Source organism: Scophthalmus maximus, chromosome 3 (genome assembly GCF_022379125.1).
Source record: "Scophthalmus maximus strain ysfricsl-2021 chromosome 3, ASM2237912v1, whole genome shotgun sequence".
Taxonomy (NCBI): Eukaryota; Metazoa; Chordata; class Actinopteri; order Pleuronectiformes; family Scophthalmidae; genus Scophthalmus; species Scophthalmus maximus.
In genome coordinates this window covers 7562368-7579708 of record NC_061517.1, presented here as the reverse complement: position 1 = coordinate 7579708, position 17341 = coordinate 7562368, and the positions used below count along the sequence as shown (strand labels likewise).

Here is a 17341-nt window from a genome sequence, read left to right as displayed (position 1 = left end):
CACTCAAAGATGACATGTATTAATGATGAGAGAGTTGAGTGGACACACACACACACACACACATACACATATACACAGACACAGACACAGACAGACACACACACACACACACACACGCACACACACACACACACACACACACACACACAAAAACACACACTGTAATAGAATATTCTATGTTGGTAGGGGCTGCCTCCGTCAGTAACATCTACTGTACAGTATGACCTCACCACCACTCTGAATCGTATGATGATGTCACCTTTTCTGTCAGATATAATACGATCTCAGTCATATGTCAAAATGTTTTCATGTAGCATAAACAACACAAACATTTTAGTCCAGCAGTGAATTAGGAGCAAAAGGCTAAAACACCCTGCGTCCATCCATTTTAAAATGTCTATCCACAATGTTTATTAACCACGTGCAACATCTTTGTTACACGTGGTTAATAAAATTTAAGATTGAAACTCGACTAATCTTCATCAAATCCTATCTGAGTTGAACATGTTGCATGCAGAGTAACTGTAGAATTATGTATTGTTATAATAGAGTTCCTCAGGGTTCTATACTTGGCACCTTTATGGTTCTTTGTTTTGTTGTTTTACAGAGACCCTTTGTTGTAGCTTTCCTTCTAAAATCCTCAGAGAGTTTGTTTCCTTTTTTTCCCACCAACATCTAATGAGTTCCATTCTGGCTTTGGCACCTAATTTTGAACCTTTGGAGAACTTCAACAACAAAAAAATTGGTTCAGAACCCAAGAGTAGGTTCCAGGCTGGAACCAATAAAAAAAAATATTGTTGTGGCAAATAATGCCAAATTTCCCATTAGTTGATAGATTTAGTTTTGCCTTTTATTTATTTTTATTCAAGTTTAGTTACACTCAAAGACACCTTCTTCTTATCTGGAATGAGAAAATATAAATAAATAAAAGCATCATCATCACCTTTCCTCAGTATGATGCAAATATGTACAAATTGCAAATAATGGAGTGACATATATACAGTTCTGTGAAAGTCTTTCTCCAGAAACAGGAGCTTTGTGTCATGAACGTCAAGGACGTCTCTGTGTTTTCACGTTGTCTGTCAATCAAATGATGTCATATGTTGTTTTCAACATCATTGAGCTGTAGTTTTATCAGCTCAGACAGCAACAATACAACAGCACAACACAAACATACAATGAGGTAAAACAATGACGTGAAGAAAGTGTGTGTGTGTGTGTGTGTGTGAGAGAGAAAGAGTCAGTGTGTGTGTGTGTGTGTGTGTGTGTTTAAGTCTGGGACTGCTGCCCATAAAGTCTCATTAATTTCGTGGCAGCAGGCCCACTGGACTACAGACAGAGAACTGAACCTTCCGCTGATTAAGCTGCGTTCAAACACCCGCAGACAAAACTGCTCCACCGTTTTTCAGGGCTTGGCTCATATCACGTTGTTTTTTTTGGGTGAGTGTGTGTTCTTTCATCTGTTTTTGTTGAGGATGAGTTCAACACGTACCTTATGTGGATGTTTCGGTTCATCCTCACCATAGACTGTAAATAAATATGGACGACATCTTCTGGACAGCAGCTCCATAAAGAGAAGCCAAATGATCTGGATCACCCCCTGGTGGCTGTCTGCAGTATAGGTCGTAAACCCCGCCCCCTCCATGTTAGCAGAAGTAAAAAAATTCAAAGTTCACGTTAAATAAATGTTTCTGTAATTTTAGGTAGTTCTTATCACACTGATGTATGTTCAAGGGTTCATGTTTATGATAAGTTTGGTTTTAATTAGTTATTTGATTCTTAAAAAAACGTGCGGAGACATCATGATTGACAGCGGAAACTGACTCAGGATTGGTCAGGCGTGTCTGTCGGCAGGACCTCGATAGGACAGCTCAACTCCATGAATACTGTGTGCTTGAGTGTGTGAACTCTACAGTTTCCTCAGTTCTTATTTTAGTTTATAATAATTTAAAGCAAACTGCTGTTTTATCCTGGTCAATCTGCTCAGCTTGTGGATTTAAAGTCTCACTGTATTTGTGGCACACACACACACACACACACACACACAGACTGAAGTACTGCTGACTCAGCCTCGTCATCATTCCTGTCCAATGTGGTTGCCATGGTGACCGCATCATGTGATCAATGGGAATGCCAAAACAGATCAATTAAATCTTTGTCTGTTCTGCCTAATTGATTGATTAGAAGCTCTAATGGACGTCATCCTTAACGAGCCATTAGCTAATTGGCCAGAGCTCAACGGAAAATACACTGTACGTGTGTGTGTGTGTGTCTGTGTGTGTGTGTGTGTGTGTGTATAACTGAAGTGACATTGACTCTACTTCATTCATAAAGACGACTTAATATTCAGCCAATTATTGATCAGAACTGAAAAGAAAGAGGGCAGGACGAGCAAGAAGGAAATTGATCGTTATGAACGTGTGTCAAACATCATCAAAACATCAGGTAGAACTCTTTCTCTTCAGAAGTCTCATCACTGTAATGTCCAATGTCCATGTCGTGTGTATGTGTGTGTGTGTGTGTGTGTTTGAGAGAGAGACAGAGAGAGAGAGAGAGAGAGAGAGAGAGAGAGAGAGAGAGAGAGAGGTTTGGTGTTGTTTACTCTCTGAACAGAGGACATTATTTTGATCAATTCCTCCATGGCTACTGTTGCCAGTTCCCATTACAGATGCCCCTTGAGTATAGACATTGGGATGTGTCTATCTCCTGGAACCTGAATCAGTCATTTTTAAACTACAAGGACATGTCACAGAAATGGCTAGTCCTGGGTCTGGTCTAATCTATAGATGTCTATGTTCCCTTTATCCTCCTCCTTAGAGATGGTGAGTATTTTGACCAAAATATCAATAATGAACAACCCATCTTGGTCTAGTATAATCTCTGGAGGGTGCATCTTATTACCTAAATGGAAGCCAGCTCTGAGAAGAGTTTGATCCATGGGGATGTGTGTGTATCTGTTTCACTTAAATACGTAACTACAAATGTAAATATGAGTTTGGAAAGTCATTAAATTATGATAAAAATAATTAATAATGAAATTTCTTTGCAGTGCACAGCTTCCCACAGATCGGTGTTCGCTCTAATCTCTGGAGAGCTGTGGTTAATTTTTTCCTGTGGGATTGTGGATATTTTCATCTCACTAACAAACGCAGGCAGCCTCATTAACTGCGGCTCAGAGGGAGAGGTGGTTGGGTCCAGTCTAATCCCTGGATGATTGTTATCTCTCCGCTCCTGTGGGGACATCAGAGCCTCCATGTGTTTGCCAAGTCCCTCAACCTGTGCCGAGCATTACAATCCTTCTAAGGTCAGCTCCACAACGAAACTCAGGTGGAACTGTTGCTGACAGAAAATGTTAGCAACGCTTTGCATTCACTGTTGGTAGTCGGGTTCAGAGTGATAAGAACCAATCAGTAACAGAACTTGGGCGTCTGCGTTTGCACCATTTGGCATTTCTGTCCGTCCAGACCAAAACACAGCCCCGGAATTTACAAACTAAAACGAGACCAGCGGCATTTCTAAAAGTCTACGTGGATGGCAGGCGTTACTGTGGCAACAGTGATGCGAGACAGAGACTTGTTTTGATCTCTCTGAAGAACGACACACCTTCTCTCTGTGTATTTGGTGCTTTTCCTCTCCAGCTCCAAAATGTGCCGTTAACGGGCCCCACCCATGACAACCATCATTTATTAATAACTCACTCACACACAGATGACTCCCCGGCCACTGGCAGGGTTTCTGTCTCTGCGGTGACGGGAGTCTTTGATGGGCCGGTCTTGGCCGATACTACATGTATCAAGCAGCAAGATGACATCTTCATTAATGTCCAGTTACAAGGTTGAGGTGGTATGAAGACATCAGTGCACAACTCAACGGCTTGTCTGGTTCCTCACCACGGATCAAGGTCGCAGTTTCTCCTGGCTTCATGTTAAAAAACAGATTCTTATTGTGATTACTTGTATTTGTAAGATATATCATTATGAACAAGCTCTTTTTTAGAACAGAGATGTGAGTTTTACACATGTTTACTCACCTTTAACTAGGAATCACATATTCATGGGTCTTAGACTGTTTAAAGACGACCAGTTACTGTATAAAAAGATGATCAATGACAGTATGGACGACATGTCTTCTTTTGGTTGATTTAAATTGTATATCGATTCTATAATTCGGTCCATGTCGCATTTGCCAACATGGAGGTGGGCGGGGTTTATGACCTGTACTGCCGCCAGCCACCAGGGGGCCAGACTGACCATATGGCTTTAGGGTTCGGTGAACCATTTTTTAATTCATAAAATTTTCATAACATCCTCCAAGGGCCTTACTAAATTATTGAACACATATCATACTGACCTCTCTTTTGCGATGGCTGGAACTGGTTCTCTTTAGTGCGGCATCTGATGTCAGATGGTGCTGATGACGATGGTGACGACGAAGATGATGATGATGATGATGATGATGATGATGATGATGATGATGCTACTCGCAGCTAATTCTCCAGGTCTCAATTCTGAGTCAGTCCAGAGTGAAACTGATCTATCTATCCAGTTTTAATTTTCCATGGGTTAGGATCGGGTTGATTTAGTTTTATTTAAACTATTAACTGTTATTAATTTATATTTCAGTTAACAAAATTGTTTCTATCACTGCTGGCTCTACTTTCTGTTTGAGTGAATTATAACAATCATGCTTTCAGTGCAAGGCTCTTTAAAGCTGAAGGAATCGTCACCACATTTAAAATCCAAACTTTGTATTTCAACTTTTCAGAGTCTCTTCACTCTATTTACTGACATATTAATATTGTTCAGTTTTCACCTTATAAAAGCAGAATCACATAATTTCGACTGAAAGAATGAAGAAGAAGAAGCTGCTGTGATAAAGAGGAGAAAGACATCCTGCAGAGCTTCAGTTCATAATGTTGAACCAAAGGAATCAAGCAACATTTATTGCAGATACAGTCAAATCTATTCCCACATGTCCAGACCTCATTCAATCCGCACATCGTTGGTGTGATTAACTGAAACAGGTCCGACCTCCCGACTAACACACTCACTGATAATGCAACTACAATGTTACAAAGCAAAAGTTATGTATCAGGGGACAGAAATGACTCAACCACAAGAGCCGTGAGCTCACTAATTGAGAGTTAATGAGCCGGTTTGATCATTAACTTTAATACGATCAATGAGTCAAACAGACTGGATGAAACAGCAGCTTCAGAACACTGATGGGCAATTCTCCATTTAGGTTCTGATCATAGACTGTAAATAAAGATGGACGATATGACAGCTCCCAAAGGGGAGCCAAATCATCTGGATTGCCCCCTGGTGGCTAGCTGCAGTACATGTCATTGATCCCGCCCTTCCATGTTAGCACATCAGACTGAAGTAAAAAGTACATAGTTATTGCTTTGTTGATTTATTTAGTAATTAGTTCGATATGTAGGAATAACAATTTATATGATAGTAAGGATGTATATGACATAGATCAATGTCTGACATGTTGTGCAGAGGAGATAATCAATACCGTTGCAGATATTGATCCAATGTTGGGTAATCAAGCATATTGAAAAATACAGGTTCAAGTATTATTTGAGGATCATTGCGTTCACAAACAGGTGAGTGGTTCTTCAGACTGTCACCGTGGAGACGTATTGTTTGGCAGTGATGAATGATCCGTAAATATCAGAGCTGACGTTAAAAAGCTCATTTAATCAAACGATGTGTCAAAATAAAAACTGCACAGGACAATATTCGATCTGAAAGTCCCCAGCCGCCCACAAAAATCAGCAGAAAAAATAAAAAACACGCTGACAGAAGAAATTATAACTGAGACCAACAACAGATGAGTGTGTGTGTGCGTGTGTGTGTGTGTGTGTGTGTGTGTGTGTGTGCGTGTGCGTGTGCGTGCTCGTGGCTTCGAGCTGCAGCAGTGACGAGGAAACTCATGACTCATCGTTTTTTACCGTTTATGATTAACGGTTAATTTGGGAAAGTGGCTGTTGCTGTATGTGTGTGTGTGTGTGTGTGTGTGTGTGTGTGTAGGTGTGTGTGTGTGTGTAAAGACCTGAGTCAGGCTGTGCTGCCTCTCAACCAGCTGCCCAGTCAGCATCTACAGGTGCACACACACACACACACACACACACACACACACACACACACACACACACACACACACACACAGTAATCAAATCAAAGCTTTAATCAGTAACGAGGCTCGTTTGTCTCGCAGCAGCTCGTCACGTTAAACAAACCTCCAGTTCGTAATGAACCAGCGTTTAACTCTTCCTGTTTCTACCTCAGTGGAGGAAACATCAGGCTCTGTAATCCAATCCCGTCTCCGTAAACCTTCACCCGCACACTAAGTCTGAACCAATCAGCAGCCTCGTCAGTCCTTCCAGCTACAGTTTCTCTAATGTCCACTAGACGATGTTCCACAATTTCTCTTCACAGATACAAATAAGAGGTCGTGGTAATGTTTCGGCTTGCGGTTCAGCAGCGTCACTAATCATTAACAGTGCACCTGCATCAGTACATGCACATAGGTCCAAGGGAACAAGAGGTGAAGATCAGGTTTGAATTCTTTCATGCAGAAGGTGGAAGCACAAATCTGACCTCAGTTAGACGACATCTGCAGCAGGTTGAACCTCTGAAACAGTGACCGATTTCTACAGGACACAGCAGATGGTTGAGACCAGTGTTGTCAGGCTGCGCAGTCTTCCCTTTAACTGGGAGGCGACAACAGATTTTATCAGATGGTCTATAAAGATGGTTATAATTTTGATGGGCGAGTTTCCATCCACCTATAACCAGTCTTTACATCTCAGAGCAAAACTACACGTCCCACCTTGAAGTGGCATGCTTCTACAGAAGCAGAGACGCACGTCAGGTTCCACTCCTGAACCCCGAGGCTGCAGTCGACGCACACACACACACACACACACACACACACACACACACACACACACACACACACACACACACACTGAACAGTTGAAGATGAAAAATGTACCCCGCTCTGATGGATGTGGATTTCTGCTGAGGTTGCAGATGCTCGGCTCAGTATCTAGAGCCAATAGCATGAATCCACGTAGCAGACCTGCCTCGTGTCAACAGTCCAGGCTGCTGGTGGAGTTGTGACGGTGAATTTAATTCAGTTTTATTTGTATAGTGCCAAATCCAAACATACATTATCTCAAGGCACTTTACATGGTGACTTCACCAGGGGTGTTTTCTTGACTCGTTTTGGGCCTTAGTACCAATCGGTGTGATTTGAATGTCACAGTCCATCTCAGTATTGTTGCTGACCAGGTTCATTCCTTCACGGCCACAGGCCACAATCGTCTAATGGCAAGATGATGCTCCACCTTTCCATGAATCCGGTAAAACCTTTGGGACGTGGTAGAACAGGAGACCGCCAGCATGAATGATGTGATGAAATAGTGAAGCTCACAGGAAAAGTTTCCTACATCATGTGGAATCAATATAAATCCAAATGCCAGAGATTTAAAAACTGAGCTACTTGGGCATCACAAGGACACGCTGTTCCTGAAACACAGGTTCAAACCTGCCTCGTACCTTCACCCGACACAGACAGGTGAAACAGACAGAGAAACAGAAGGAAGCATGTCAGTAAAGTCTTATTATACCTTTTGAGGGTGTCTGAGTGAGTTTCTCATTAAAAACCTGTGAAATGATTTAACAGTTTGTCATAACTCACAAGCTTCTCTTCTGTCGCTCAGCAGCTCCGCACGTCTGTGTTTTAATCAAGTGTGTGACCTGATAATGAAAACCTGTGATAAAGGCTCTTTTGTTGCCGCTGCCGATAAGCCCGGCAAAGCCTGGATCATTGTTCTCCATTAATTAGTCTGTACCCTTGCCAGCGTTTGATGGCTGGCGCTGGTGCAGCTGGAGACCGAACTTAAAGTCACCTTACAAACGAGCAGAAAACCTCTGTTGCACGAGGTGTCAGCGCTGTCGAAATACAGACAAACAGCTTGATGATGTGCTGCTCCCGTCATCCATCACAGGAGGTTGAATAACGTGCAGTTGTGGACTGAGGACACCGCAGCTTGGGCTTTGACAAATTGAGAACGTCATTTTTGTCACAATTTTTAAAAACGTATTATAGACTAAACAATTAAGGGTACAGTTAACGTTTCTAATCCAAATACTGTCTGCTGGAGAAAAAAACCCCAGCGTTCCTGAAATTGGAAACAAAAAAATACTGAACTCGAATTAATAATAATTTAAAAAAAATCAAGTACATTAAATGTTTCAAAAGATGGTTTCTGTCATTTTAGGTAGTTCCTATCACACTGATGTATTTTTGTGCTTCTGATAAGTTTGGTGTTAATTGTTTTTTTGGTGCTGTGAAAGGAGACGTCATGATTGACAGCTGAGACTGACTCATGATTGGTTCTGACTGTATCTGAGATGAGGAGACGTGTCGTCCATCTTCACTCACAGTCTATGTTTGCATAAGGTTAAGTTCCTTGCCCGGTAAACTCAGTTCACTTCCTAGTTTGCCAAGAGGTGCAGCTGGTGAGACGTTACATTTGCAGGAGTGTTGTGTTCCCTGTCTGCAGCAGGTGTGTTCGCTCCGGTTAAACAGTCACATCCTCTCTGCATATTTGCTTTACAGTAGCAACTTTAGCAACAGTTTGAGGTCTCGTTGTTTGCTCTTTACAATGGGATTCATTCATCCAAGGTGCAAAGCCACGAACACATAAAAACACAACTCTGTGCGCACAGTGGATTTAAAAATGCGCTGCCAGGTAACGTTTGCTTCCCTGTAACATCTTCTCTTCTGCAGATTAGTTTTAAACAATGTAAACAATAAAACTCTTATTAACTCAAGATTCCTACCCACCAGTGTGCGTGTCATTTCTTCGATGACATTTTACATCAAGGCCTTTGTTTTGCTTTCAGCTGAGAGAAAGAGGAGCCACTCAGACGCTGTGTGAGATGCTGTGGATTCAGCTTCTTTTGCAACAACAACACGTGTCCATGTATAAGGGAGGAAGAGGTGCTGATGGAGCACTGAAGGGACAGGAGTGTCTGTTTTACTATCAAGGTAAAATATCATCAGTTTTTTTCAACTCCACTTTCAATGGAGAACATAATCCATTAGTCAACAATGAAAGTCACTGTTAGCTCCAGTTCTATATAGTCGTAATAAACTAACAAGTAAAAACACAAAACATTTTCAATTTTTCCATTACACTTTAGTGAAATCACACAAATATACAAACTCAGCAGAAGGCAATGGCAATGGTATAAAAACGGACACAGGCTATTACATGAAGAAGACTCATCATCATCATCATCATTACATTGTAACTCAGCAAAAGTAAAAAAAAAAATAAAAACAAGGCAATGGCAAATGGTATCAAAAAATGGGCCCCGACCACGTCCTGGAAAGCGCTGAATCAAGGCGACACGTGTTTCTATGTTTTCAGGCAGAGTGAATGAACAGCGGCGCTGCGGCAGATCGCGAGGCTTCGTTCGTGGGTTGAGACGGTAGCGCTGTGAGGTCACAAGAATCCCGAGTACATGTGATTGAACTAAAAATCTAATCTTGATCTGCACTACATCACATGATCCGAGTGCTAGTGGATTGTTTGGATGAATTAATACACTTTGGATCAGCTGCGTTTCAGGGTTTTGTTCCCAAACTGCTGCAGCCAGACTCTGATGTGTTTGATATGGAGACAAGGTCTTTAGTACTCTGTACTCAACCCAGGACCCAAGGTGGGCTGGATCAAAACTGCTGCAGGTCTCAGGTTTTATAATAATAATAATAATATATTGGATTTATAAAGCGCTTTTCAAGTACCCAAAGCACTCAACTTGTGTTAAAGTGTCTGTTCCCTGAGCATCATGACGATCAAGTCCAATGATCCTCTGATGGGATTGGTACCAACTGTCCTCAGGTTCCCAACCCTCAGGGTTCCTGTACTTAAGAACATGACATCGGGTTGTGGCATCACAGCGGACTCATCAGTTCAACTCATCGTGGAAGCCTTGCCATCTGACACCTGAAGCACCTGAAACGCTGCCCGGATGAACAATCCCATCATGAACTAAGACACAAGATTCCTGTATGAGCGGCGCTTCTCAGCCGGAGGCCCTGGGACCCGAACAGGGAAACAACTGAGATCTGGGAGTTTGGTGGTGTTGTGTTTGAAAATCAGGGAATTTGTTCAGGAAAAGTGCATACAGATAAAGTTAATTTGAACGTGATGGATCCCAATCCATCAGCTGAGAAGCATCTGCTCAGAATAATATTAATTATAATCATTGTAATAATAATAATAATCCTATTATGGTACAATAAAAACATCAGACTCCCCGTCCAAGCTCAGTGGGGAGTTCAGTGATTCACTGTTGCTATGGTACAATGACGCCCGCTTGGATTCGCTGTAGGCTCGACCCGTCTGTCGGTCAATCAATCATCAGTCAGGAGTCTGCAGGGGTGGGAGGGGCTTACATGAGGGAGCAGTCGTTCAACAATCATTGATTGATTCATTGATTCAACTGCAACTGATTTTCAAAGGCGGAGCACTTTTAACTGCTTTGACTTTGGGTTCCTGAGGCTCCCACTGATCACACCTGGTGGTCGCACACGTCTCACAAAGGGGCATCAGATTTATAACCATCTCCCATTGGCAGAAAATGGAATTTTTTTCTAGATTTCCAAGTAAAACAAATGTGTGATCGATCGATGTCCAGTGGGACGGCCGCGTGTGAAAAATGGACATTCATGAAGCGACCACTGGGAGATTCCAAACTTTCTCTAATTAGACAGATTTAATCTTCAAACCAGTGTGTTCGATTGTGGGGGTGAGTCCAATAGAACCACTAATTTCAAATGGGGGAAACTTGAGATATCCTTTGAGAAAGAATTTTAGTTGGTATGACGACATGAAATCACCTTCTACAAAAAATCTATCCTATATCGAATGGAGAATAGCTCCTACTCCATTGATTTTCAGTGGGAGAGCCCAGTATCCCTGATGTTTCTGTCCCTGCTCCCGCCCAACTCCTGACAAACATAGTCTGGATTAAGAGTCAGAGGAGTTGAAAGATTTGTACGACTGCTCTGTTCACGCTGTGAGCAAAGTGAGTCTGATAAATGATTCTAAAAAACCATATCAATCGATCTGTCCAGTGACTCCTCAGCTGTCGGACAAATCAAAGGATGTGAACATGGACAGGATAGGAAACGACCAACCACGACTTCAATTTGACTCTTGAGAGTCAATCCACTCTTTTCTGATAATTTTGGAGATTACAGCTCCACTTGAGATTCAGCTACAGACGTTAGCGTGGATCTAACTGAAATGTTTCAGTATTTTAGGCGAGAACTGATCAATAAAAAGGAAACACTGTACACTTTGGTACGGGAGGGGGCATAGTGGGCACAAAATTTCAACACAACAGAATTGAATGTATCGAAGAAACCTGAGATATAAACAAGATACTCATTTCAGTTTTTGATGATAGATGGTCGTTTCCAAGCCTGCACATATGTACTATGTATCATGACTGGATTGAGTGTGAAAATGTTTGTGTGTGTGTGTGTGTGTGTGTGGTAAAAGTCTATTGTTGAGCTCTAATCTCTCTTTAACGCTGTACAAGCTCATAAACTCGTGTACATCCTCCAACAATAAATATAACTCATCACGAAAAATAAATTAAAACATAAAAAGAAAATCATCAATAAATATCTCAATGCTGGAGAATGTTAAAAACTCTGAGCCGAGTGTGTGTGTGTGTGTGTGTGTTTGGGCAGATGGATGGGCACTGCAGCTAAAACAAGGTATTGACCTAATACCGGTTTGTTTTGTTTGCTGTTCCAGGACTTAGACCAGACCCTCCCCACCAGCCTCTTCAGTCTCTGTTACCTCCTCCCAGCGATGTGTTCGAAAGATGGAGGATGTTAAATTATGTGTGTTTCTGTGTGTGGAAACAAGACTCACGAACAAACACACAAACATGCTGCTCACTGCCACAGTGTAAACCCCCCCCCCCCACAAAAATCAATGTGTTCGCACCAAATTGCCTCCGCCAAGGAGGTGAAGTTTTCACCCCCGTCCATTTGTTTGTTTGTATGTCTGCAGGATTACACAAAGACTGCTTAACAGATTTCCACAAAACTTAGCAGAAGGATGGGACACGGGCCAAGAAAGATTATTACATTACATTTTGGTGCAGGTTAAGGAATTTTTGTTTTGCGCGATAGTATCGTGACATTCTAGTTAATTTGATCTCTTTATCAGTTTTCTACTAATAATCATCCAGGACCATGACACATGGATACACAGTCCTGGATCTTTACTAGCTCTCGTTTTATTGCCGTGTTCTCCTCCTCTTCCTGTGCACATCTCTGCACCGGGAGCATTTTCTCCTTCTCCTCTCCGAGACCTTTCCTTCCTCAGCCAGTTTGATGGATGACGATGTCTCTGTCTTTTCCCCCCTGATCAGTATTCTCCATGTCTCCTCCCTCCCTCCTGCTCTCAGTATTCCAGTGGCGTGTCCTTCCATCCCTCCTCCTCCTCCTCCTCATCTTCCTCATGCTGCCTCTCACTTTAGCATACAAAAAAGGAAATCTGACCTCCTCTTCTCATCATGATCCCTCTGCGTTCTACTATATAACATTTATTTCTCCTCTCTGTGTTTGGAAAACATCAGTTTTTTTCTCCTCTACTTCACCTTTTGGTTTGATAGAACATGTCCATTCTTCCTCCTCCTCCTCTCTGCAGTTGAATTCTAATTTCTCATCTTCCTCACTTTTCAGCATGCAGCTGGGATTTCCTCCTCGTTTACATCATCTCTACATAATCCCTTTCCTTCCTGGAGAATTTGTTTATTCTTTCTCCTCTTCCTCCCCCTTGTACACTCCTCCTCACCCTCCAGCATGTTGACAGAAAGCCCTCTTCTCCTCTAAACTACCAATCTCATCACGCATCTAAAAAGGCACATTCCAATCAAAAGAGCAATGAGAACAATTTTACTCCATTTTTTTAAACTTTTGATAACTTTGAGTTTACAGGACTATGATAGATTTTTTTTATTTATGTATTCTTTCTTTTTTTTTCTTCAATTCAGACCGAAGATCATGTCGGAAATTTATAAAAATGTTCAGATAGCCATCGGTCGATTTCAAAAGTGCGACTGTAAAGAAAAATATTTTTAATTGAGCTGCAGATACGATCGGTGGTTTTACGGTTGAGTTTCCACTGCAGCAGCAGCAGCAGCAGTAAAAGGATAACACGCACACGCACGCACACACACACACACACACACGTTGGATGAACAGTGGTATTGGTATGGTAGTGGCTTCCCTCCCTGTTCTATAATTAATCATTAAAAGGCAGTCTTTTATCAGGACCCTTTCTCCTCCTCCTCTTCCTCCTCATTCGGGTCCTTTTGGCCCCAAAGATTCAAACAACAGTGAAACAACATCAAGAAAGTAAAAAAAAAAAAAAAAAAAGGTGCTTTATAGCTTCATGGCATCGCACAGAGCCAGCAGAGAGAGGCTGCAGCTGTGGCAGAACATTTTCAGATAACACAACGGCTTTTCTGAGTCTTAAAAAGACCTGATGGCGTCTGCACACAGAGCGGTGAACGATACATACAGGCCGTCAGTTTGCACTTCTCACGGATTCTGATTTATAATCCAGATATGCCTTGAAAAGGATATTTTATTCTCACAAGGGCGGAGACAGTTGTTTGTAGTAAAGCACCCATTGTCAAGTTTGGGTAAGTTTTTTTTTTTTTTTTTAATCATTGGCATTATCTCAAACAAATGGAAACCTTGAACCCCAATTTCCATCTACACTTTGCCAATCGATGTGTGGTTTACTAATCCATATGTACGGGTTTCGAAGATAACCTGGAAATGCCAGAATTGGCCTCCCCTTTATTGTAAGACTTAAAACTCGCTGCGGATTGTCAGTCGCAGTTGACGTTTAACCCAATTCAGGTTTTTGTTACGTTATCGACATGAGGTCAGTCTCACTTGTGGCAATCGGTTATCAGCTGCCACTAAGGTTTTTACCTCTTTCTTTAATATCCTGAGATAGGGCTTTTTTTGGGAGACATTTTCAGGGAACAATTCATGGATCTTGTGGAAACCTCTGAGTGTGTGCAATTTGGTGCGGCTTGATGGAATTTAAGGGGACTGTTGGGCCTTGGTGGACGTATGAGCTCCACTGAATGCTATTCTAGTATTGTTTGTCTTCAAAAGTTTAGATACAACTGTCAAACTTTCATTCTGACAAAAGAGAAAAAAAAAATTTGACCTCTGAAAAAAGCACATGATCCAGTTGTGCGAAGTGTAAATGTTCTGCCACAGAAACAAAGAGGTGTGTGGGGGGATGAGAGCTGCAGCAATGCCATGATAGAAAGTCCTCAACCTGATATTTAACCATCATTCAGAGAATTATGAGCGTTACACACTGGGTTCAGCTGAGTCCATCCGTGCAGGTTTTCTTACCAGCATTGTCAAGGTTGGTGCTATGGTGGAGCATCCTTGTGGAAGGAGGTATGATTCCTCCGTCAAATATACTTTTAGAAGTCGATCTGAGACTGAGCCGGCAGTGTGAAAGCACCCTCATTCGTCTCTAGGATGTACAAGAGCTCATCAAAACAAAAGACTCCAATCCGAAGCAAACATGCAACAATTTAACCCCCTCCGACCACCACCCAACAAACCTCCAGGCCAACCCTCCATTCGGCACACTACACTCCTGTTCCGTTTAGAAAAACAAAACAATCACCCAGTTTGGAAAAAAAATACCAAAATTTGAAGTTTGTTTTTCCCCCTTTGACTGAGATCAACTCCAGCTCCTTTAGGTTCCAAACAGAGCAGAGTCGTTCAGTCCAGATAAATCCAGTTCAACTCAGTTTTGTCCGTTCTGGTGTGAGGATGGCGTCGGTTGGGCCTTGGTCTTATCCATCGCTCCATCTCCTGGCTCTCTCTCTCTTTTCTCCAGACTCTGATGTAGCATAACATTCAGCTTTATACAAGTTCAGCTCCGCAAAATCCATACTGTCACATCCACAAAGTTCTTATTACATGTTACATTTTAAAATTTCTTTTTTTCCTTTCTTTTTGTATTCTTTTATACTTTATCATCATCATCATTATTATTATTATTATTGTTATTATTATTATTATCTTTCTTTTTTGTTGTTTACAATTATGGCCACAAGTCTGAAGAGTTCTTGATTCTGGTCCAGTTAAAACTTGTATTTGATCCGGGTTTGGTCCAAGTCCGGTCCAGCTCTGACAAGATCCGGTCCGGTCTTAACATGGCACTGGGCTTGTAGCTCTGCACAGTATTTCCCCCTGGGCACGGTTAGCGTGGCGCTGTAAAGCATGGCTCTATGTGGGTATATGTGCAAGGTCTGACGATAAAGCGATCGGCACCAACCAGTGTCAAAGTTCACTGACTGGTGCTGATTCCAGAATCCCCGTCTTCCAGGTCGTTCTGGTCCTGAAAAATGAAGCGCAGTCTACTTTCAGAAGTTCCTTACTTCCAAAAATCAACGGGTCAACCTGCTTACTTACAGACCTTGCCTGTGTGTCTGTGCTGGAATGTATTCAAAAACGTAATTCTGTATTTGTCTTTTACTCATTTCTACTTAATTGTTCACAATTCTAGTGAGATCCACAGTCTTGATTGGTCGGGCAGTACATTACAAAGAGTCTTCCTGGCCATTAAGATGGCCGGAGGCCAGCATGACTGACCAATGATGGAGCAGGGTCAAGGGGGAAGGGAAATAATAAGGGGAGGGGGTTGGAAAATAATCAAGGAAAAGAAAGGGAGGATAAAGTAGGAGATGAACTGAAGAAACAAGTCAAGCGAAAGTAGGTGAAATTATCAGGATTTGAGGATGGAAAGAAAAGGAAAAGAAGATGGTGGGAGGAAAGGGCAGGTTTATGGACACAGGTACTGGTCGTCGGTAGGCATCGGGCTCAGTGTGCTGTGGTACAGAGTGATTGTCCAGAGAAGAAACATTGAGTGGTTATTTAAAACAGCAACTTTGAAAGTCCTTGATCCTGATGAAGCTTGGTCGAACAGTCCAAGGTCAATTCAAATTATCTTGGCATCTCCAAAGATGAACTCCTGTCATTTGCCACAGGGTTAGGTCAAGTCATCCGTTTTTGATACCTCAGTCTGTTTGCTTTTTTTCCTCCTTCATTAAAGCTCATACTATTTTATGAATACTTTGCAAACAAGTAGGGTCGAATGTTCCAACTGAAAACTTGACCTGATCTTCTTAAGTGAATCCGGATTAATCAAGACAAGGTAAGGTAAGGTAAGGACTTCAATGTAAGGACAAGAGTCCAAAGTAACGACATCAGTAAGAGGCCTCAAACGTCCGCTGTAAGCCTTGACTTGCACTTTGGATATGTAGCCTGGATTTGTCACCCTTATGATGGCGTCTTGAAGGTAGGCTCATGTCTGTTGTGATTTTGCTGTGCCTTTTTAAACATTAGTGTAGTTTCTGCATTTTGCAGAACAGACCAAGTATTCTAAGGTGAAGTCCGTAGCTTTGAAAATGTTGACCTGACCTTTTGCTCTTCAACCAAGGATCCAGACAGTTCCAAACCAAGCTAGGAATCCTGAAGTCAAGTCAATTAGTCCTGACGTCACATTTCTTGTTTGATGAAACCGGACTCAGTCTTCAACCTAGTGTCCAGGTCTTTCCACAGCCACGTCCCCCTTGCTTTGATCCCTGCTTACACCTTCAGTAGATGTAAATCCAAATCCAAACCGACAGATGCATCTCGGTTTGGTTTTTTTATCCACAAAATGACTTCTTTCCACAATGAAGTCATGTTGTAAATGTATCCAAATCGGTTTGGAAACTGATTTTCTTCCCCAAAACCCACCAAACGGAGGTAGTTGGGGTCCCAGTCAGCCAGTAAGTCAAATCAATCAATCAGTCAATTGACAAATAAATTACTGATGGATTGATCGCTAAAGGACTGGAGCTGTGGCCGTCAGTTCAGTCCAACACGGAGCAGTTCGGCTGACTGTTCAAACAGTTCAGAAAACAAAATGCCCTGACTTCCCCCTCCCCGACTCTTCCTCCCAACCCCCCCATCGATCCATAAGTCCATCAGTCCATTCTTCATTCTCCTCCTCTCAGCTGCTCCCAGACATCAGATTGATGGCTTGCTCCAGTTTGTGCCTCAGTTTGTGTTTGCGACAGTAACCATCCCGGTCCAACGCTGTCAGAATCTACAGAGAAAGACAAAAGACATGTCTCCAACATTACTTAGGGCCAGAGTATGACGATGGGATGGATTGCCACAAAATGTTACA

General features: G+C 42.1%; 1 protein-coding gene across 1 annotated transcript in view; it reads right to left on the bottom strand.

Annotated features, from left to right (window-relative positions):
- Nucleotides 1–9201: 9201 nt before the first annotated feature.
- The window catches only part of plxna3 (plexin A3), an 87650-nt gene continuing 79510 nt past the window's right edge, over nt 9202–17341 (bottom strand). Inside the window, exon 38 of the mRNA XM_035645012.2 lies at nt 9202–17257. Coding sequence (XP_035500905.1) covers nt 17162–17257 — 96 coding nt within the window. The 3' untranslated portion in view covers nt 9202–17161. The remainder of the gene's footprint in view (nt 17258–17341) is intronic.